Source organism: Vitis riparia, chromosome 1 (assembly GCF_004353265.1).
Source record: "Vitis riparia cultivar Riparia Gloire de Montpellier isolate 1030 chromosome 1, EGFV_Vit.rip_1.0, whole genome shotgun sequence".
In the NCBI taxonomy this organism is placed as follows: Eukaryota; Viridiplantae; Streptophyta; class Magnoliopsida; order Vitales; family Vitaceae; genus Vitis; species Vitis riparia.
This window is the reverse complement of record NC_048431.1, coordinates 22698534-22721390: the sequence shown is the minus strand read 5'-3', so window position 1 is coordinate 22721390 and position 22857 is coordinate 22698534. Positions and strand designations below refer to the sequence as shown.

Below are 22857 nucleotides of genomic sequence, written 5' to 3'. Positions count from 1 at the left end.
CGGTTGATACTTGATTAGGCTCAACACACAATTTCAGACCTTTTTCTATTGGTGTATCAACAGGTTGACATCCCGACATTCCAGTCTCCTGTAAAAGATCTAAGGCATACTTTCTTTGAAACGGAAAAATTCATTCACTTGATCGAGAAACTTCAATCCTAAGAAAGTATTTCAGAGGACCTAGATCTTTCATTTCGAATTCTCTAGATAGATAATTTTGCAGAGCTTTTCTTTTTTCAGAATCATTTCCTGTAACTACCATGTCATCCACATATACGATGAGTGTCGTAATCTTACCATGTTGTTTTTCAGGAATAAAGTGTGATCTGAATTACTTTGACGATAGCCAAAAGCTCTCATTGACTTTGTGAACCTTCCAAACCATGCTCTCGAGGATTGCTTCAACCCATACAATGACTTCTTCAATTTGCACACCTTCTGACATTGCTTTTCTGACACTATGCATCCTGGTGGAAAATCCATATATACTTCTTCAGATAACTTGTCATGCAGAAAGACATTTTTCACATCGAATTGTTGTAATGGTCAATTCAGGTTTGCAGCTAAAGACAGTAATACTCGAATTGTGTTGATCTTAGCTACAGGTGCAAATGTCTCTGTGTAGTCAATTCCATAAGTTTGAGTGTACCCTTTTGCTATCAGTCTTTCTTTAAATCGTTCAATACTACCATCTACCTTGTACTTCACAGTATAGATCCAACGACACCTAATTGGCTTCTTTCCTAGTGGACATTCTACGAGTTCCCATGTTTCATTCTTCTGCAATGATTTCATCTCTTCATTCATGGCTGCTTTCCACCTTAGATCAGCTAAGGCTTCCTGCACACTGTTAGGAATAGCTACAGTAGATAATTGATTTACAAATGACTTATTTGATTAAGACAAACGATGGTTAGACACATAGTTGTTCATGAGATATTTGACTTTGGCAGACAATTCAAGTTCATATGTGGGTTTAGGAATACCTCTATTATGACGGTGTGGTAACCGTTTCATGAATGGATCAGGTTCCAAATTAAGAACACTCTCAACAAACGACGATTGGTTTGGTATTTCAATGAAGACATCTTCGGACCCAAATTGTTCAGATGGTGGTGATAGTTCAATTGTAATGTCTCTTCCTTTTTCTATCACTTCTTCAGTTTCTGGGTGGTCATTACTACTTGGTTCCAAAGTTGTACCACTCATATCTAACTCACCCGCTTCTTGGTTTACTAGTTCAGATTGTCCAGATTCATCCTCCTCGGAGATATGATAATCATAATCGAGAGTCTGAATTTCCTTCTGGTACTCCCCTGAAGTTCAGACTCAAATGAAAAATACATCAAATCTTCATGAAACACCACATCCATTGTAATAAACATCCGTCGAGTTGGAGGATGGAAACATCGATATCCCTTTTTTGTGCAATGCATATCCAACAAACACACATTGTAATGCATAGGAAGTTAACTTGGTGTGTTGGTGTTTGTGTAGATGCACAAATGCCACGCAACCAACAACACGAGGAGGTAGATTTGAGACGGCTGGGGCAACTACGACATTAGTAAGAGCTTGGAGATGTGATTGCACTAAGTTAACTCTACCTCCTCAACTATAAATCAAATAAGTCATTTGTAAATCAATTATGTACTATATCCATTCCTAACAGTGTGCAGGAAGCCTTAGCTGATCCAAGGTGGAAAGCAGCCATGAATGAAGAGATGAAATCATGGCAGAAGAATGAAACATGGGAACTCGTAGAATGTCCACCAGGAAAGAAGCCAATTAGGTGTCGTTGGATCTATACTGTGAAGTACAAGGTAGATGGTAGTATTGAACGATTTAAAGCAAGACTGGTAGCAAAAGGGTACACTCAAACTTATGGAATTGACTACACAGAGACATTTGCACCTGTAGCTAAGATCAACACAATTCGATGTGAAAAATGCCTTTCTGCATGACAAATTATCTGAAGAAGTATATATGGATTTTCCACCAAGATGCATGGTGTCAGAAAAGCAATGTCAGAAGGTGTGCAAATTGAAGAAGTCATTGTATGGGTTGAAGCAATCCCCGAGAGCATGGTTTGGAAGGTTCACAAAGTCAATAAGAGCTTTTGGCTATCGTCAAAGTAATTTAGATCACACTTTGTTCCTGAAAAAGCAACATGATAAGATTATGACACTCATCGTATATGTGGGTGACATGATAGTTACAGGAAATGATCCCGAAGAAAGAAAAGCTCTGTAAAATTATCTATCTAGAGAATTCGAAATAAAATATCTAGGTCATCTGAAATACTTTCTTGGGATTGAAGTTTCTCGATCAAGTGAATGAATTTTTCAGTCTCAAAGAAAGTATGTCTTAGATCTTTTACAGGAGACTGGAATGTCAGGATGTCAACCTGTTGATACACCAATAGAAGAAGGTCTGAAATTGTGTATTGAGCCTAATCAAGTATCAACCGATAAGGAAAGATACCAGAGACTTGTGGGGAGATTTATGTACTTAGCTCATACGAGACCAGATCTTACTTATACATTGAGTGTAGTAAGTCAATACATGCATAATCCTGGAGAGCAACATATGAATGCAGTCATGCGTATTTTGAGGTATTTGAAGAATGCTCCTAGGAAAGGAATTTTGTTCACTAAAAATGTTGATCATCAAAGTATAGAAGTATATATTAATGTTGATTGGGCGGGTGCAGTGGATAATAGGTGATCTACATCTGGTTACTTTACCTTTGTAGGTGGTAATCTTGTGACATGGAAAAGTAAGAAGCAGAATGTCGTCGCTCGTTCAAGTGTAGAAGCGGAATTTAGGGGTATGACTCTAGGACTTTGTGAGGCATTATGACTAAGACTCCTCTTACAGGATTTAGGTTACCTATCTAGGCAACCAATTCGATTGTTTTGTGACAATAAAACCACATGTGATATTGCTCATAATCTGGTACAACATGATCATACAAAGCATGTTGAGATGGACAGATTATTCATTAAGGATAAGTTGGATGATAAGATGGTGGAATTGCCTAAGATTCTATCATAATATCAATTAGCTGATATCCTCACTAAAGCTGCAGTCTCAAGTCGAGTGTTCTCAAAATTTTTAGATATTATTGGGTACTTAATTAATATTTGGAAACATTTCAAACACAAGAAAAACATATCATTATTGAACTCTACATCATTGAAAACAAAATTTTGGCACCAGTTTTGGAACTATTCTTTAGATTAAAAAAAAAAGTTTTTAAATTTGAAAAACACATCCAATGATCCTCTAAGAAAAATGTATTTATTTTTAGAATAAATTTGATATTTTTTTAAAGTAAAAAGTTAGAGAAAATTATTTTTTATATTTTAATTTTAGAATAATTTTTCCTTGAATTAATTAAAAACTATTTTAGGAATCATTTTGACAAACTGCTTTTTGAAAGCGTTATTTGAATCTTCTTCTCCATGCATAGAATCCTAGTTTGAATAAGTCTTAAAATTTACGAGATAGAAAGAAAAGGATGAAGCAAGCCTTCTTCATGGAAGAGGCTTGTGAAGTAGCGTTTTAATACTTGGGACCACCCCTTTGCGGCTAGTGCTTAGACACCCATACTACCAGACGTGGCCCATTTGCTTCCACAAGCCAAAATTTCAATCTCTTCGGGTTTGAGATGGGCTTCAAGATTTTTCTCACCTTTGAAAAGGCTTTTGCAACTATGGCATATTCCAAGGTATGAGTACCCAAGGGCCACATTTCTTAGCTCAATACCTAAAGCTTTTTGCTATAGTGCTTTTGTTAGCAACATTTTTATAGAAATATTTTCTAAAATAGTTTTATATTGGAATATAAAGTGAAAAAAAAAATTATTTTGATAATATTTTTTATAGTATATTATATAACAAATATTAATTTTAGAAGAATCGTCGAATCACTTAAAGTGATAATTTTTTATAATAAAATGATTCCATATTTTAAATTATCATTTTTTTTTTTGTTTTCCCTTTTGTTTTTAAAAACATACAAAAACAATATCTACTTATTCTTTAAAATTATTTCTCAAATCACTTTGTTTTTAAAAATAGTTTTTAGACAATAACAATAAAACGAAAAGTAAAATTTTTAAAAACAATTTTTCGTATTTAGAAAAAAATGTTTAAATCATACCACAAAAGCAGGCTCTATGGTTTTATAGTCAAATTAGGCTTGATATATGTTATTATTGGTCAACAGCTATGTAACATTTTGATGGATTGCTTTATTTTTCTCATTTTTAAAATTTATGTGCAAATTAAAATATGAATAAAAACCCACTTGAATTGAGGAAGGCTACTAGGTGAGTTGATACGACTAAAAAAGTGGTTGATTTTTTAGCTTTTTATTTAAAGTAATTTACTTTCCGATTTTAAACTGTTTTAGTTTTTTTTTTTTTAATTTTTTATGACTTATTATAACTTTTTTACTCAATAAAAAAAAAAAAAAAGATATTTGACTTTTTCTATAAAAAAATAATATATTGATTTTTTTTTATTTTTTAATATTTAATAAAAATAAAATATTATAAAAACAAACAACTTAACACCTAACATTATTAAACATTATTTAGTTTTAAGTTTCATTTAGAAATAAGAAGAAAAAACAAACATTGCCTAAATGTTCTAGGCCTTGTTTGAATTACCCTTTCATAATTCAAAAAACCCCTTTTTAAGCTTAGTAAAAGGTTTTTGGGATGGTTAGATAATTTCACAAAATGAATTTGTTATGCTTTCTTATGATTTATTACAATTTTTTTGCTCAATAAAAAATGTCAAAATATATATTTTTCAATGAAAAAAGTAATATATCCATTTTTCGTTACTTTTAAACATTTAATAAAAATAAAATACTATAAAAACAAACAATTTAATACTTAATCCTATTTAGTTTATGTTTTATTTCAAATTTAATTAAAAAAAACAAAAACTACCTAAATGTTTTAGGCCTTGTTTGAATTAACACTGCACAATTTGAAAACCCCTTTTGAAGATTAATAAAAGGTTTTCAGGATGCTTAGGTAATTTCACAAAAGGAATTTCTAATTTTTCTTTTTAGAACAAAAGGTTAGCAAAGAAGTCATAAAAATATTGTTTTTTTAAAAGTCTTTTCTAACATATATAAGAAAATAAAAATATATATATATTTTTAAAAAAGACTTAACAAAGAAGTAATGACAATATTTGTTTTTTCCTTTTTTTTTGTAAAATTCTTTTTTAGCTTATACAAGAAGAAAAATTCTAAATCCATTCACCAAAACTCCACCTACATTTATAAAATTATTTTAATAAAAAATATAAATATAAAATTTATGAACTTAATAAGAAAGTTACGATGAAATTGTTTTTTAGCTTATATAAAGAAAAAAAAATTTAAATGCATTCATCAAAGATCCTCGTGCATTCATCAATTTAAAAAAATAAAATATACAAATAAAATACCTAAATTACCATCATCTTCAACCTCACTTCCATCATTTCTTTCTTTTCCCTTCATTTTCTTCTTCAATCTTTATTAATATTTCAAAGAAAATAAAAAAATCCCAATCAATTTGCCGAGTGAACTGAGGCAACGCTTGCCATGCAGTAGTTATCAAGAACAAGATAAGAAGACAGAATAACAGGCTGAACGGTGAAAATCCACTTCAATTAATCTTTTCATAAATCATGAGTAATCAAATATTAATAATATTTTATTTTCTTAATTTATAAAATAATATTTATTTCAAATAAATCATGATAAATAAAATATTAATAATATTTTATTTTTTTAATTAATTTAAAAAATAAAATAGGACACACGGATGTGTTATCTCAAGTGAAAAAACAAAATTCCTCATTGAATCTCATATTAGATAAATAATTTCAAATAGTATAAGTTGTTTGTTTTCTAAAATTTCATCATTAGTCATAATAAAATATAAAAATAAATAAAAATTCTAAAAAAATAAATTAAAAGGATAAAAATTTAATATAATTATTTTTAAATACTATTTTTTCTCTTATAATATTTTTTAGTTTTTATGATTAATTTTTATTAGAATCTATTGTTTAAATTAAACAAATTTTAATATATATGTTTGTAATAATACATATTAAATATACAAGTATAAATTTGTATATTTTATAATAAAGTTTTATTTATTATAATTGGAGGGCTTAATTAAAGACTAAAAGTATAATATTCAAAAAAAAAAAAATTAAGAATTAGTTTTGCAAGTTCGGGTTGAAGTCACCCCTTTATAATTTGCATATTTGTTTCCTCAATTTATATTTTTTTTTCTTAATTTTCTATTACATGGTATCTCAGAATGAGACTTAGGAGGCTGTTAAGGTTTATTTCAAAATATTTTAATTGAAACATACGATAAAAATGCTAATTCAACAACTTTTTGTTTAATTTCTCAAGACATCAAATTCTCGTTAGCAGAAGTCAAGAGAGTGAAATTTTGGCGGTTCAACAAGTATAGCAATTGGATATAGTTTTTATTTTTATTTTTATTTTTAATTTTTAAATAAGAATGATAATAAGTCCTATTTAAACTTCTTTTGAAAAAAAAATAATGAATTTAAATTTTATTTAAAAATTTTAAAAGGTAATTTTAAGCACATAAAGCATATCCATCCTTTGTGATATATTTTGGTAACTTAACAAAAAAAGGAATCCATCTCTCTTAGGGTTGATTGTAATTTTTATATAAAATCAAGGCTCCTTTTCAACAAACCGTACAAATAGGGTTGTTTGTGTCTCTCAGTCCGATTGATGCCCAGTTCTCCACTGGATCAGAAGCTACTTTCTTCCTCCCCAAGCTTCAAGGCTTCGATGCTTTAGATTCTCCCATAACCATTGATTCGCCGCACGAACGCATATCCGGCGATGGCTCTCCCTCTCGGCAAGCTTACCCTCCTCGTCGGTGCAGGTCCGTACCTTCTCCACTTTATTATTTCTGGTTTTAGTTTTTGATCAGTTTTATCAGCCTTTTTTTTTTTTTTTTAGCAATTTTAATTTTCCATCGTTTAATCGATTTTTTTTTGGTTATTTTATTTCGTGTGTTTGTGCTTCTGATTTCTCTGCACTCCTATTTGATCGCCGATTGAGCCCTAGCTTGGTGGTTGTTTGTATCTGTTTGACCGAATAGCGATTTAGGGATTTGGTCCAGTACTACATTCGAGTGTGTCGTGATATGACGAAAATAAACATTGCATTGTTGGAAAAGAAGAGTATGTCTGAGCTTCGACCTTGGGTTCAGTTGGGTTGTGTCATTGCTATTTTTTACCTATCCAAAAAAACAAAAACAAAAAAGAAGAAGAAGAAGAAGAAGAGGATGTTTGAGGCTTTTTCTTTAAATTTTTTATTTTTATTTTTGGTGAGGGAATTTAGGTATAAGAGAATTATTAATGAGTATGATCGGGATGTGTATGACATTTTCCCTTTGGACTAAAATGTAAAGCAATAAGCAATAAGCAATAAGCTTATCTATATCATTCCATCTGAAAACATTGGATACTTGATTTTTGAAAAGTTCAATTTAACAAAATATGAGTTTATAATACAGGTTCATCACAAAAATTGAACTTTTTAAATTTTTGGAGATATAACTTTTAGTTCCAAATTTTTCTAGGCATATGTACTTATATGCGTTGTTAGTATATGCCTTCACATATCCTTTCCACAGTTTCACTATATTTTCAAAATTAATATATTAGGTAAAATCTTTTGTTCATTAATTAATATCATTTTAAATGTCAAAATTCAAATCATTTAAATGAAAATTCCTCGATGTTCATTGTAAGAATAAATTTACTCAACTTTCAATATGACTTTTGACAACAAAATGTAGTTTTTTATACCAGATTATTTACCTCTCTCTCTCTTTTATGATAAATTTTTAACCTTATCATACATTTTAAACAAATAATATCATATTTCTTTCAAGAATTTTTTTAATATGATTTTTCTTAAAAATTATGAAAAAAATTGTTAAAGATGTATGTATCATTATATCTCATATAATGTATTATATATGTATTGTAAGATATTTAAGATATGATATAGATTCTGATACATATTGATTTTTATATAAAATGTATCGTATTGTTGTATCATATCGTGCATCATAAGTTTTTAACAACCATGATGCTAATTTCTTTTCTCCCTTTTCAGTTCCCATTTTGTTACCTAAATGGCCCTTAAATTCTTTCATGAATTGATACTATTGATTTAGATGATATAGAACAATTGCCAATAAGAAAACAAAGAAAGAAACTTAGGTGAAAAGATGCAAACTTAAACTTCAGCATGAATTGGCTGGCTTTCTATTTGCTTCATGGTTACATGGATTCAGTCTTTTTTGGTGCTTTGATATACATTCTCATACGTATTTAAAGATTATATTATGAAATTTATGGTGCTTAAGTTGGACATTTGGTGGGTCTTGAGGTGTGAGTTTCTCACAAGTGCCCCTTGCATGGAGGCTCAAGTTTAGAAGATGGGCATCTAAAGATTCTCTTTGGGGTTTTCAGTGAAGATTGGTTGAAACTGGTTGTCAAGTATATGAATATAAAAGGCAATCCTTTTTAGTTGATTTTTATTTAATTAGGAAATGGATGGTTGTTGTGACTAATTAAGTACATGTAACTCCAAGCTTTTTATGTGTTCTCTATTGTGTTACTTCCATAGTCTCTTCAGCTAGATGATGTCATCCAAAAAGTTTCAATTAGTGTTTATACAATTTTTTGAAAGAGAATGCTCCATGCACTTTTGCAATGCATATTAGACTGAGGATCTAATTTGCAATTGAGATACCACCTATGGTCATGATGTCATCCAGAAAAGATCTGTCCAATGTTTTTTTTCCTGTTTCTTTCTCCTACTATAACAGTTTCTTATTTTTTACTCCTTTAGGAGTTCTTTACTGTTCAAGTTGATTAGTCATGTTGCACGGTAAAAAATATACTACCTGCTTACCGAATAAGTTATTTCATGTTGTTTAGGTATTGTTGGGTCAGTTCTTGCAAAAGAAGGGCGCATGTCGGATGTCTCTAATTTTTTCTCAGGTGCTTTCAAGGTATTGCTCTATTTGTGGGATGTCTCATCAGATTTCTATCTGATATATTGGAATTTATACACTTGGCTCTAGGAATTACCTATCAAAAAAAAAAAGAAAAAAAAAGGCTCTGACTCTAGGAATGGTTTGGAGCTAGCCCATGGCCTGGTCTGTAGTTTCTGTAATCACAGTATGCACTGCTTGTTGGTGATGTAAGATCATAAAATTTCCATCATTATAAAAGTTTTTTTTTTTCTTTTTTTTTTTTTTGTTGTGTAAATGACATGAGAATTTAAAGAAGATGAAAAAGGGGGAAAAAAAGAGGAAACAAAAGAAAAGATAGGTTCTTGGAAGTCACATGTAGGGTTCCCAAAACAATCATAATACAGAAGAAGACAATCACACCCTCAAAAGAAACAAAATATACACTGAAATTTTTATTAGAATTCCAGTTCTGTGCTTTAAAAGGCTAATTAGGCATATATAGACTCTTATGACTCCTTTATGCACTAGGACAACTTTCTTAATTCCTTACCTTTCTTGGCAAAAATTGGAAGTTTAGAAATTAAAAGAAATATAAATTTTCCTAATATAATAAAAGGACAAAAGAAATAGGAACTTGACAAAAAGTTTCCTAAAATAAAAAGTCTGTCTTGACAATGAGTAAAATATTAAAAATTAATCCTACTATAATAAAAGACTTCAGATAGGACAATGCCATCAACCTAGCTTTGTTTTCTATTTTTGTGAATAAACCCTAGGAGTACATTCCTTATCAATTGGTCTTGGCTGGTTAGAGGCCATTTTCATTTTCTCGTGGAGTAGTTTTTACTAGTTTCATTTCTTTCATGGGAAATAAGAATGTTGTTCTTTCATCTTCTCTTTTCCATTACATATGATTCTGATAGTATAATTTTCCTTCACCTCAGATTGCTTTAAAGCAACTTAAACAAGATGATTCAACCTCACCAACTGTCAAGCCTAAGAACGATGCTTTGCTGGCTCAGGTTTGCATGTCGCCCTTGAGTCTCAAGTGATGCTCATTTATTTATGTTATTTCTTGTACACTAGTAAAGCTCCATAAGCACAACCAACTCTGATTTGTCTCTCTTGTTTTCCTGGAACATGAAGGAAATGTGTTATTGAGGCTTTCACTCTGATTTTCTTTTCACAATTTTTACTTAATTTTATGTGGTTTGTGAATTGAAAACATACTGTTGTTTACTCCGCATGACATTTAGGCAATAAATGAATGTAGAGTATCTCTATTGTTAATAACATTTTCCTGCTTATCAGAAAAAAAGGGAAAAAATGAATGTAGAATATGTTGGTTGCTCTTTAAGGAAAAGCATGTAGGAAGTTGCACATATTTACTTTGCCTTTGTAATGAAGAAAATGAGTCTATTGATCATATCTCGTCTACGGGAGATGGACTGTTGGATTATTGTCTAGGTTATTCTCTTTGTTTGGTGTTTCTTGGGTCCTTCCCATTTAGTTAAAGATGTCCTTAGTTTGTGTGGTGCTTTTTTGGGAGCCAAGTTCAAGTGTGGGGGTTGATTCCTTTAAGTATGTTTTGGACTACTTTGAATAGCCTTGGGATAAAAATCTATTCGATCTTGATATTCATCCTCTAAATAAAATTTAGTTGGATCCAAGGAGACCATGTCTTCATCCACATGATCCCACGTGCCCAGATCAATCGGAAGTTTGATTCTACTTGAACTACTCATTTTCAAATGATATCCACATTCTTCGCAAATATTTATTTTTTACTTCAAAAGCTTGATTTTAGCTTTAAGAGCATTAGAACTACTTTCTCTTATACTTAAATCACTACCATTTGTGCTAGTTAGTTTATGAAAACTTTTGCTTTCACTCCTAGTTCCGCTTTGACCACAAATGTTATCATGAATGTAATTGTCATTGTAATTGTTACTACCACTTAAAGAACTTTTGAAGGAGTGGTGAGATCAAGCATGGAGACAAAGGAAATGCTTCTTAAGACTTTGTTTTTGTGGTCTTGTGGTGGTTCAGGTCCTTTTTTCTCATTTTTATTTTATTTTATTTATTTTTAACTTGTGAATGGTATAGGGATTAGTTAGCTTCGGTGTGATTCTGTTTTGTTTTCAGGTGTGTTGCTTGTGTACACCTTGTACATGAGTTGTGATCTCTTCTATTTGGCACTTTTAATATATCGTCTTTTTTTGCTATCTAAAAAAGTGAAAACCTTGATGTGCCATTGGTGTCAATTTCAGGAGAAAGCTGCTTAAACATTTGTTCCACCTTTCATTTGGTTGTTTAGATTATTTCTGTTGGTAATTAGTTTCATTAATTCTCTATGAGTGATGAGATTTGTGTCTACAACTCTTGGAAACAAAACTTTTATGTGCTTGACAACTTTCTTATATTCATAGGGTTATCTCAGCTAAACTGTTTGTAGTTAGTTTGTTGAAATGATTAGCATATATGGCAAAGAAATAAACTACCCTTAATGGTCCAACAACATTTAGTAGGTTCCATTTGCCAATCACAAGGTGTAATCCCAGTTCTCAGTGAGTTTAATACATATGAAGCAGTGGTTGTAGCTTAGAAGTATTACTAGAAAAAAAAATTTAAACCCTAAGGAAGCTAAAGTGTAGTTTATTTGTTTGCTACATTTGCTAATCATTTCAACAAATTAAGTGGCTTTTACTCTATTTGTTGGACACTTCTTTTAGAATTTATTATAGTTGTGGTCTTGCAAACTGACTAGTTATTTCAACAAATTATACCACCTTTCTCTTGTTTTTTTCCTATAAATTCTTGTAATTGCAAATTTTGATTGAACATATGATTTTTACAGGTTAATAGCTTGAGACAGGAGTTGCAAATCTTGGCATCAAATAGATCAATTACAATTGTAACTGCAAGTGGAACAGGTTCAGTTTTAACACATTTTATATATGAAATCTGATTCTACGTTGCATATCCACTATATATTGTGTTTTAAGCGTGGTATCGAGTTTTATACCTTGAGGCTCACTTCTGCCTCAAGGCAACACCATGTAACTTAGCCTTGAGGTTGTAACCTCAACATTGTGTAATCAAGGCTTAACCCTCACCTTATTGAGGTGATATTGAGGATTAAGTCTCAAATATTTAAAGGATTTAATTGGTTTAGGACCTTTATGAGATTTTTCTATGTATTTTATGAGAGGTTTAAGCCTCAATATTCAATGGTTTTAATGAGTTGTGCTTTTTTGAGGTTTTGTTATGGATTTGTGAGTTTTGTCTGAGGTCCAAGATTAGGATTAAGCCTTTTACAAAGTAAAGGCATAGTTAGCTACCAATTTACCCTTTAAAAGGAGAGGGAAAAGATAATGAGAAGAAAAAGTAAAGAAGTAGTTGGCCATTGTAGTGGTTAGCTTATATATAATCATGATCTTATTATTGATAGTTAAAGGAAAAAACCCATTGCAATTGATGGATGGAAAAGAAGAATAGGTGAATATTAACACTGATTAGGGTATAAAAGAGCAATTGGATATTATTCTGACTCCTTAAGGATCCTACTAGGGATACTTACAGTAATCATGAGGGAGAGTTGGATTTAGAAGAGATAAAAGGAATTAAATTAGAAATTATTAACAATGACAAATAATTAATTTTGTTATTATTAATAATATGATTTTTTATTATTATTATTCAAATTTCATGTGGTTTTATTTGTATTTGTTCAATGATTAAGATTTTTTCCTATTTATTTTTTAAGTTGAGGCTTATCCCTTGTTTTGCCTTGAGACTTGCATTTTGCATCATAGGAAAAATGCCTTAGCACTACCTTTAGCCTTTTAAAAGATATATCTGGATATACATATGTGTGTGTGATTAGCAAAATGCGCGCAATGATAAACACAAATGAAAACTGAAGGTTACTCTAAACACTAACATTTTGCTATTGGTATGCTTGAGTTTACATATTTCTACATTGTGATACTCTTTGATTTATTCTTTAAAATTTAGGCAAAATATATTGTTGAACTTTACAACACCTGACATTAGCCATAAACATGGCTTCTTTTATTTTATTTATTTATTTTAAACCAACACCTGACATTAGCCACAGATGTGAACCTGAGTTCTCATGTTTTTGTGTTGGACAACCATGCACTAAATTAAAAGGCTGGACTGACGTGTTTTTCTCAAGGCATCAAGGGACACCCTCTTGTGCAGGATTGTTTGTATTTTCATTTTTTCTGACAGTCACGGCTCCTATCTATGCATTTATTTCATTAGTTCTTGTAGCACCTTGTATTATACCATACTAGCTCTTGAATGTTTTTTAACTTATTTTCATGATGTGCAGGTAAAAGCAAATATGGTGTAGTGGTTATTATTGTCGTAGTAGGATATGGCTATGCCTGGTGGAAGGTAATGACTTCATATTCTTCTTAAAATTTTCATCAGTCAATGGATAAAAATACTGCAAAATATCTTGATATACAGCCATAGAGTGTGCATGTTTCATGTCTGCACCTTATATTTCCAGTCAGTTGGGTGGCTTCCCATAACAAAAGAAATACTAAGGCTGAGCTTTGCTGAATTGAGGTTCAGTTGTTCTGTTAGATGAAACTCAACATGCCATGAGTTTTCTAGCATGGCCTTGCTTTTGGATTCTCAGCTCAATTTGGTTGAAAAAAATTCTCCAATACTTTAATTGAATTTGAAGTGCTGTTATAATACTCTCCGTAGTTTTTGGGTTTAGATTGTTTACTGTCAAACCAAATCATATTTCAATAAGAGTGCATGATAATGCCTAAATGCTTATTTGTGATTAGCTGATGGACTAATTGCAACTTTGAATTCAGGGCTGGAAGCTTCCTGATATGATGTTTGCAACAAGGCGTAGTTTATCAGATGCTTGCTCTTCAATTGCTAAACAGCTTGAGAATGTTTATTCATCAATTGCAGTAAGTTTCTTTTTATGTTCTGGAATCTCATCCATCCTTTAATTTTTTTCCATGATGTTTACCTGTTCAACAGTATCTCATAAAGGTAGCTATTGTATACCAACAGAGTCAGTACACTTCTGAGCACTCTCATGGAAAAAGAATACTTTTGATTGCCAGTTTATGTGGATATGAATTCAGTAATTTATGTTGCTTCCTTTTTTAAAGGACTTGACAATTGGATGGTTGGATTCCATTTCTGATTTTGTATTATTTTAGTTCACGATACATCTTTGGGAAATCAGGTTGATCCATCTTTTAGATGCTAGCATTAGAACTAAAAAAAGTGTACATAGGTGGGGGCTATATGCCTTTGGTTGACTTCATAGATTGGTCAGGTCTTTGTCGAGGGAGGGAGTACTTTTGCGTCCCTTCTTTTCTGCCTTTTTTTAGTGCTCATTGTATATGACCTGTGTAATTTTGTGTGCTTTTTGCGTTTATATAATACACACTCTTATTTATCAAAAATAAAATAAAAACTATGAACATATAATCTGCCAACTGGGTTGAGGGTGCTACCCAAAAATTATACTTTTATGTTAGCGTGTGCTTATGAGCTTATGAAGGAACATACATGCAAAAAGATGCACTCATCATTTCAGGTTTTTTCTGTTAACAATTGTCTTGTTTTTGAGGTGTCCCTGTACATGCTTTCTTGCTATATGAAACTACTTAGAGGGGAGGGGTGAATAAGTAGACTGTAGACCTTTAAAAGTTAAAACTTTAGTCCCGATTGATTGTAAAGGCCCAATCTTTAATTACTAGACATTTGTTAAGATGTAGAAAATAATAAATCAACCACCACAATACCATATATACCAGGAAACCTCTTCAAAAATGTATTTCCTTCGGGTAAAACCATTGGTCTATTTGGCTGCAAGGGCAATCACTAAATCTTAAGGAAGTACAGGATTTCTCCAAATTTGAGATACACTCCTCCAGAGTCTTATTCTTGATCATGCTTACACTCTCCACATCCTTGATGCGGCAAACTCCTATTACCTTCTTAGTGTATTGCTACGTTGGACTCCATTTGAAGCGCATGGTTCAAAATGCCTCACCTTTCTCTAGAAAGGTTAATCTGAATTTTGATATCGAACTTCTAAAATTTTGAGGTTTTTTGATGAAAGATGATACTGCAGATTTCTGACTTTTTCTCCATGTTGTCCTAGGGTTTTTCATATTTGAAAGTTTTTTTTCTTTATAGTAGACAATCAAAACCCTAAGTTTGAGTAGAAGACATACCTCTAAATACTGGGACAAGTGGCCAATCAAATTATTTAAAAACAAATTTATTTTAATGAAAATCAGGGAACAATCAGTGGGTGCCGGATCAGTCCATGCAAATTTAAAAACCAGTGTTGATTCTGCTACTAGGGTGATTAATCATCCTTGGGGGTGATTGGTTGGTCAATGTCCTATCAACGGGACAATTGATGGTCCTTGATGGACAATCAGTCAGTTCTTTTGCAGTTCATATTTTCTGCAATTTTTCACTGCTTACAGACTTCAATCATTACAAAACCCAGAACCAGTACATTCACCTTAAATGTTAGTGGAGATCCCAAATCAATATTATGAGCGTGTTTGAAGCTATGCCTTCACTATTGAATTTGAATAAATACCCAGTTCAGTACCGGCAAACCCCGATTTCTGGCTTGGATTGGAATTGCCAAACCTAACCAAGCACCAATAGTCCCTTCCTTACATGATAGCTCTTCATTTTTTTTTGATAGGTATACATGATAGCTCTTCATTGCATGCCTCATCTTGAATCATTTCATCTGTTAAGAGTTTTGACATGCTCTTGTTTTCAACTTTTTTTAGTTCTTATTTCATTTTGTGTTTTAATTTTGTTTGCAGTAAGTGTGTATTCAGTATGTGACATGCTTATTAGATTCGATAAAGTGCAGATAAGGAAATATTTTCGAAGTTTATCGTTGTGCTGATATGATGTTGCATGGTAAAAAAGTTTGGTGGTGTCACAGTGCATGAATCCTTATAATGGACTTGAGATAAAAGAGTTTGGCCCATGAATCTGACATGTAGACATGGAGTGTGGCTTTTATCACAGTTCTTAGAAACATATTTTTTAGTGGGATAAGGTAACTGTTGCAAGAGAATTGAAATAAAAAATGTACTGTCCAAAATTTTGATTTCTGTTGCTTTTCTGGCGGCATTGTCCTTTAGTCTTTGATGGGCCACACCAGGAAGCGGTAGAGCATTCTTACAAGGCAAACTGCAACACCAACGTGCATATATATATATATATATATGAAATAAAAATTTACTGTCCAATATTTTTATTTCTGTTGCTTTTCTGGCGGCATTGTCCTTTAGTCATTTGATGGGCCACACCAGGAAACAGTAGAGCACTCTTACAAGGTAAACTACAACACCAACATGCATATATATATATATATATATATATATATATATATATATATATATATATATAGTATTATAGGCACGTTTGATTTTGCCGCTGTGGATATTTCTAGTGAAGATTCACAAGAAATCTTCTGTTTTCTGGTGCATTTCCACTGCAACGTTTTCTGTTTTGATCAATGGCACCTCCGGTGGGATTCTTCAACAGTAAAAGGGGGCTGCGTCAGGGGGATCCACTTTCTCCCTATTTATTTGTGATCAAGATGGAGGCTCTTAGTAGACTCATCTTTAGAGCAATGAGAGGGGGGAATCTTTCAAGCTGCAGGATAAAGGGAAGAAGTGGAGATGGGGTTTTGGTCTCTCATTTGCTGTTCGCTAACGATACTCTAGTCTTTTGTGAAGCTTCCCAAGATCAGATGGTTTATTTAAGCTGGTTGTTGATGTAGTTTGAAACCATCTCAGGTTTGAGAATCAATTTGGATAAGAGTGAAATTTTGCCGGTAGGGAGAATAGAGAATCTAGAGGTTTTGGCTCTTGAGTTTGGTTGTAAAGTGGGAAGGCTTCCAACTTCTTACTTAGGGCTACCTTTGGGTGCGCATCACATGTCCGTGGCTGTTTGGGATGGGTTGGAAGAGAGATTTTGGAAAAGGCTTGCCATGTGGAAAAGACAATTTATCTCTAAAGGAGGGAGAATCACTCTAATTCGAAGTACTTTGTCAAGTATGTCCATCTATTTGATGTCTTTATTGCATATTCCAAGAGTGGTTAGTTTAAGATTGGAAAAAATTCAAAGGGATTTTTTGTGGGGTGGGGGAGCTTTGGAGAGGAAGCCTCATCTAGTAAAGTGGGATACTGTATGTTTGGACAAAAGGAAGGGCGGTTTGGGAGTTAAACGTCTTTCTACTCTTAATAAGGCTCTTTTATGTAAGTGGAACTGGCATTTTTCGAATGAAGAGAGACTCTTTGGAAGCATGTTGTTAGTAGGAAGTTTGGGGAGGAAGAAGGGGGTTGGTATACTAGGGAAGTGAGGGAGGGTTTTGGAGTAGGTTTTTGGAAGGAAATAAGGAAGGAAGGGTCTCTTTTGCAAAACAAAGTTGTTTTTTCTATGGGGGATGGTAGAAAAGTGAAATTTTATAAAGATAAATGGTGTGGGAGCTTCGCTCTTTGTAATTCTTTCCCCTCTTTGTATGCCTTTGCGGCTTTTAAAGAGGCTTGGTTAGTGGAGTTGTGGGGCTCTTCGGGAGAGGAAGGGGTTTGGAGCCCTAGGTTCTCTAGGTCCTTCAATGACTGGGAGGTGGAGGAGGTGGAGAGATTACTTTCGACAATCCAAGGAAGGAGGCTTAATCCTAATCTGGAAGATAGAGTGCTGAGGAAAGATACTAAGGACAGGATTTTCTCTGTCAAATCTCTTTATAGTGCTCTAGTTTCAAGAAGTGTTGTTCAGTTCCTAATAGCATCATTTGGAGCCCCTGTGTTCCTACTAAAGTGGGTTGTTTTTGCTTGGGAAGCCTCTTGGGGTAAGGTGTTAACTTTGGATCAACTTAAAAAGAGGGGGTGGACTTTAGCTAATAGATGCTTCCTTTGGTGTGCGGAAGAAGAGTCTATTGATCATATTTTAATTCATTGCACCAACGCAAGAGTTTTATGGGAGTTATTGTTTGCTCTTTTTGGCGTTATTTGGGTCCTCCTTCCTTATTCGGTTAGAGATACCCTTCTTGGTTGGCGTGGTATTAACATGGGCAAAAAACGTATTAAGGTGTGGATGACAGTCCCTTTGTGTCTTTTTTGGGCAGTTTGGAAGGAAAGAAATAGGATTGCATTTGAAAATGAGGATCTTTCGATTCATAAGTTGAAAAATTCTTTTGTACGTAATCTTTGGTTTTGGACTAAGTCGGTTGTAAATGAAGGACCTCTTCCTTTAATCAGTTTTTTTGATTGGTTGGGTTCTAGTTGAGGGCTGATTTGTATCCCCTCTTCTTTTTGTTCTTGCTTTTGGGTTGATTTACAAGGGGGGGACCTCTTGTGTACCCCTTGTATGCTTTTGGGTCAGCCTTAAGGTGCCCTTTTTTCTAGTATACATTTTCTCTGTGTTTACTTATCAAAAAAATATATTTCTAGTGAAGATTCTATGTAGAACTGTATAAATTGCTTTAATTGACTGTATTTAGAAATTAGCATTTTACTTGAGCAACTTGGAATCTCAGTGGAGAAAACTCATTAAACCAGATTAGTCGATGTATTCGGAATTATAATGAAAACTCACAATATTGTATTATTGTATCTGAATAGAGTTCTGATCTGCTTTTTTTGCAGGCAACCAAGAGGCATTTATCTTCCAGAATTGACCGTGTCGATTGTAGTATAGACGAGTTTGCAGAACTTACTTCTGCTACCAAGGAGGAGGTGGAACCTACTTAGATATTAGCTAGTTATTGATGTTTTCTATTTGTTGAGGTTTCAAGTCAATTTACATAACATTTATTTTGTGCTTTAGGTCTTTGAACTACGAGGCGGCATGAAGATGATTGGTGGGGATGTTGCATCTGTTCAGAAAGCTGTCCAAAATCTGGTGATTGTCTTCAAGATACTGCTTTTACTTTTCTGTTGCTTAACCACATGTATAAGCTTGTTCCTGGATGTGAATTATAGAGTAATTTTGATTATTTCCATGTTTCAGGAGAGTAAAATAATTGAAATAGAAGGGAAGCAGGTACTAACTATATCCACAACTGAACTTGTGGCATAGGAATAAAATTTGTGTATTCTGTCTTATGGTGTCTTATGGCGATGACTGTGATTTCTTGTTATTTGCTTAGGATATCACAAACGAAGGACTAGGGAGACTGTGTCATTATGCCTGGAACTTGGAAAATAGCAGAACAACAGAGCGGATTCAGGCATGGACTGAACTTCTACTCTTTCTTCAATGTGTTTTCTTGTAATAGTTTTCTATTTCCGGTTTTGCTTTTTACTATTTGTGAGACTTAATATTCTTTTTGTGAGACCACACGATATAATTTTCCCTGTTTGAATTTTCTGCCAAAGAAAATCTCTGCACTTTGCATGGTCTTAGGCCTCATAATTGGATATGATTATTCCTCTCTTTTTCCCCTAATATTTTCACTTTGATTATATGTCCTCTGCTGTAGGCATCACCATCCAGTTCTTTCAGGCCAGCTCTTGAGTTACGACAAACTACTCCTCCATTGAGGGTAAAATTTTCTCCTCCAGCCTATGGATAGAATAAATTAGATTAACATGTGTACGCAATTGTGGGCGATTGTTGGGTGTTGGAGATTGGTTTTTGCTCTGTTTTGTCTTGGTTCTTGATCAAAACCCGAAACTGTTAGTGGAAGTTATGTTCTTCATGTCACTCAGCTCCCCGCTTCTCTGACTACTGCTCTTTTTATTCTATTTTTGTGATGTAGCAGACCGAGTCTTTGCCTCCTACGGTTCCATCCCTGGAACCACCGCCATCTCCCTCAAATCCCTCAAATTCAAACAGATCTCCTAAGGTTTGTAAATTTCTCATAGTAATTAAAAAGAGATTAATATGCGATAATCACTTTTTCAGCTTTACAAGAATATCCCACCTACTAGATACATCTTTGTTTTGGTGTTTTTGTGCATAATGGAGACAACCACCTCTTGTGTTTTCATTTGAGTCATATTTAGTACATGAGAATGAGGAATGAAAATAGATATTTTCTTTTCCATTAATATATCTCAATTGAATATGAATGAATTTGGTGATTTCAATTCTTGTGTTTGGATGTATATAGGAATATAAGGTTTGAATGATTATTTGTTTTTGTTTCAATGTTTAGTAACACTGAAAATGAGAATAAAAAAATAAAAAATTGATAATAATACCTTTACACATAGTTTAAAATACTTTTTTTTTTATTTGAAGAGAACATCTTTTAAGAGGTTTTTTTTTTTTTTTTTTGGTAAAAAATAAGATTAAGAATAATAATATTTACTTAATAAATAAAAATTAACTGTAAAAAATCATATAAACTTAGTGAAAATGAAAGAAGAAAATAGTAATTTTAACATGTTTTATATCATTTTTGAGAGATCAATTGAAATTATTTTTTATGTCATTCTAATAGTCGTTTAAGTTATTCAAATATAAGAATGGATGAAAAAAGAAATGAAAATATTCATTCGCATTCCTCATTCCTATGTATCAAACATGGTATTAATGTGGAAGCAAGCCTTTCTTGGAGATAATCTTTTTCCCCCTTCCTGATTCAAGTTTCCATTTTGGTTCAGCCACCCCTGCAGAATGCTGCAGCCTCAGGCCTCAAGGTGATCATCTCTAAGCTTCTATTTATTTTTCCATCACCTTCTCTGTATCTTCATGCATTGAGTTTCTAACAAATCTTCATCAATTTCAGGAGCTTGATGGAATTTCAAAAGCGGCTGAGACAACAAACACTCCTGAGGTTTCAAATGGGATCGGAGGTTTGGAAGAGACGAGGAATGGGTCTTCAGGTTCTGGCCTGTTCGGAATAAGACTTGGCTATCCTTCTTTTATTACAAGAACACGCAGTGCAACACAAGCGTTCGCGTCCAAGTAAAACTGCATCCACAAAATCTTTTTTTACGTTCATTTCTATGCTACCTGCCTCAGGAGGAAGGACTTCTAAAGTTAAGGTTGCAGCTGGCCTTAGGCCCCTTCCCTCATATAAAACATAAAATAGTGTGTGCCCTTAGCCAAATCCCATGGAAGCAGTGGGCACTGAATTTTGTAGAGCTGGTATTGGGATTACAAGGTCAAAATTAGAATCATTCTTGGGAATTTAGAACTTTGGGTTAAAAAATGTCTATATATAAGTAGTGGGAAATGGAAGGGAAAAGGTAAATAAAGAGGTTTTCCTTGTTCATCATCATGTGAACTCTGAATTTTGGATATTTAAGGTCAAAGAGTTTTTATTATTATTATTATTATTTTGTGTAATGAGTTGCATTCATCTCTCCTTGGTTAAGACAATTTGAAAAACATAGGGGAATGCAAGAAATAAAAATTGTTTATGGGTTTTCAAATTATTGCAAATTAAAGTGGATGACAAATGCTTACCGCCAGAAATTAATTTTCACCATTATTAATTGAAGATCCTATGCTTTTAAATCTGTTTTCTTCTTTGGATCAAGAATCTAATACTTTGTGCCAGCTGTTGCTCTACTTCATTCCAGAACTCCAAAATGTATGCAACTCATAAGTTATTTTTGTTAAGTCTTTTTGCAGTTATTTTATGGAAATAATAGTCCATATATATATATATATTAAATAATTTATTCATTTTAGCACAAAAAATTTAGAAGGAATATAATTATATAAGTACCTGTTTGTGAATGTTTTGTATTTTTAAAATTTTGTTTTAATGTAGAGCATAAAAAATAGTTGACAAGTTTTTTTTTAAAAAATAAAAATATATTTTTATTTATTTTTTGCAAGATTATATTGATATGAGAATTAAATTACATTTAAGTTTGTTAAAAACAAAAAAATCATTTTACAATTATGAATGAGTTAAAGGTAAATAGCTTTTTGTAAAATATGAATTCTAATATTATAAAGAAAATTATCGAAGGGTTAAATACAACTAATTTTCATTAGTTTGAAATTTCATCAAATACTTTTTCAATTCTATTTTCACTCGGTACCTTCTCCTACTTAAAAATAAGAGATGTGTTTGATAAAATTTCAAAAAAAAAAAAAAAAAAAGTAAGTTCACCTTTTTTTTTTGGTACATGAATAAGGTTTTTATTTATTTATTTTATTTAAATATACACGTTTATTGTTAAATTAATGATACAGTATTTTGAATTATTTTTGTTCATGAATTTCTAATATAATTAGTTTAAATTTTAAATTCCAGATCATCAAAAAAATGTGAGACACGTTTAAATTAAAATCGATTTGTTTAGAGAGAATCGGAAAAAACAAATTGTAGTTATATACAAAGAAGAAAATGTGGAATCACTATGGTTTTTTTAGTATTTATTAAGTTCTAAATTATTAAATTTATTAACAAATTTAAGTTTTACATCATAAAATATAGTCATGTGTAGAGAAGAAACAATACCAGGGGGATTTTGGTCCATGAATTTTTTATAGAACATTATTTTAGCCTAAATTATTTTTCAAAATTATAAAAATTTGTTAACATTATCCAAGTTTGTTTATGAAATTGTGGTATTAATTAGGTCAACATTATAGTTTCAATTTATTTTTAAAAACTATTTAATAGAAAAGAGTGAAATTTTTTATGATTAGTTTGACCATATTTTCTAATGCTTGTTTTTAAAAATTGTTTTTAAGTTAAAAAATAAAAAACAAATTTTTAGTGTTTTATAAGAATACAGATGCTTGACAAATTATTTTTAAAAATA

General features: G+C 32.1%; 1 protein-coding gene across 1 annotated transcript; it reads left to right on the top strand.

Moving 5' to 3' along the window:
* The first annotated feature begins 6778 nt into the window (after positions 1-6778).
* LOC117923674 lies at positions 6779-21419 on the top strand. The gene is made up of 14 exons (XM_034842087.1): positions 6779-6952; positions 9027-9100; positions 10009-10086; positions 11922-11997; positions 13425-13489; positions 13927-14028; positions 18769-18858; positions 18950-19024; positions 19133-19165; positions 19272-19352; positions 19605-19667; positions 19887-19970; positions 20734-20769; positions 20859-21419. Exons 1-14 carry the CDS (start codon positions 6910-6912, stop codon positions 21039-21041), a joined length of 1083 nt encoding a protein of 360 aa, XP_034697978.1. The 5' UTR covers positions 6779-6909; the 3' UTR covers positions 21042-21419.
* Positions 21420-22857: the final 1438 nt, after the last annotated feature.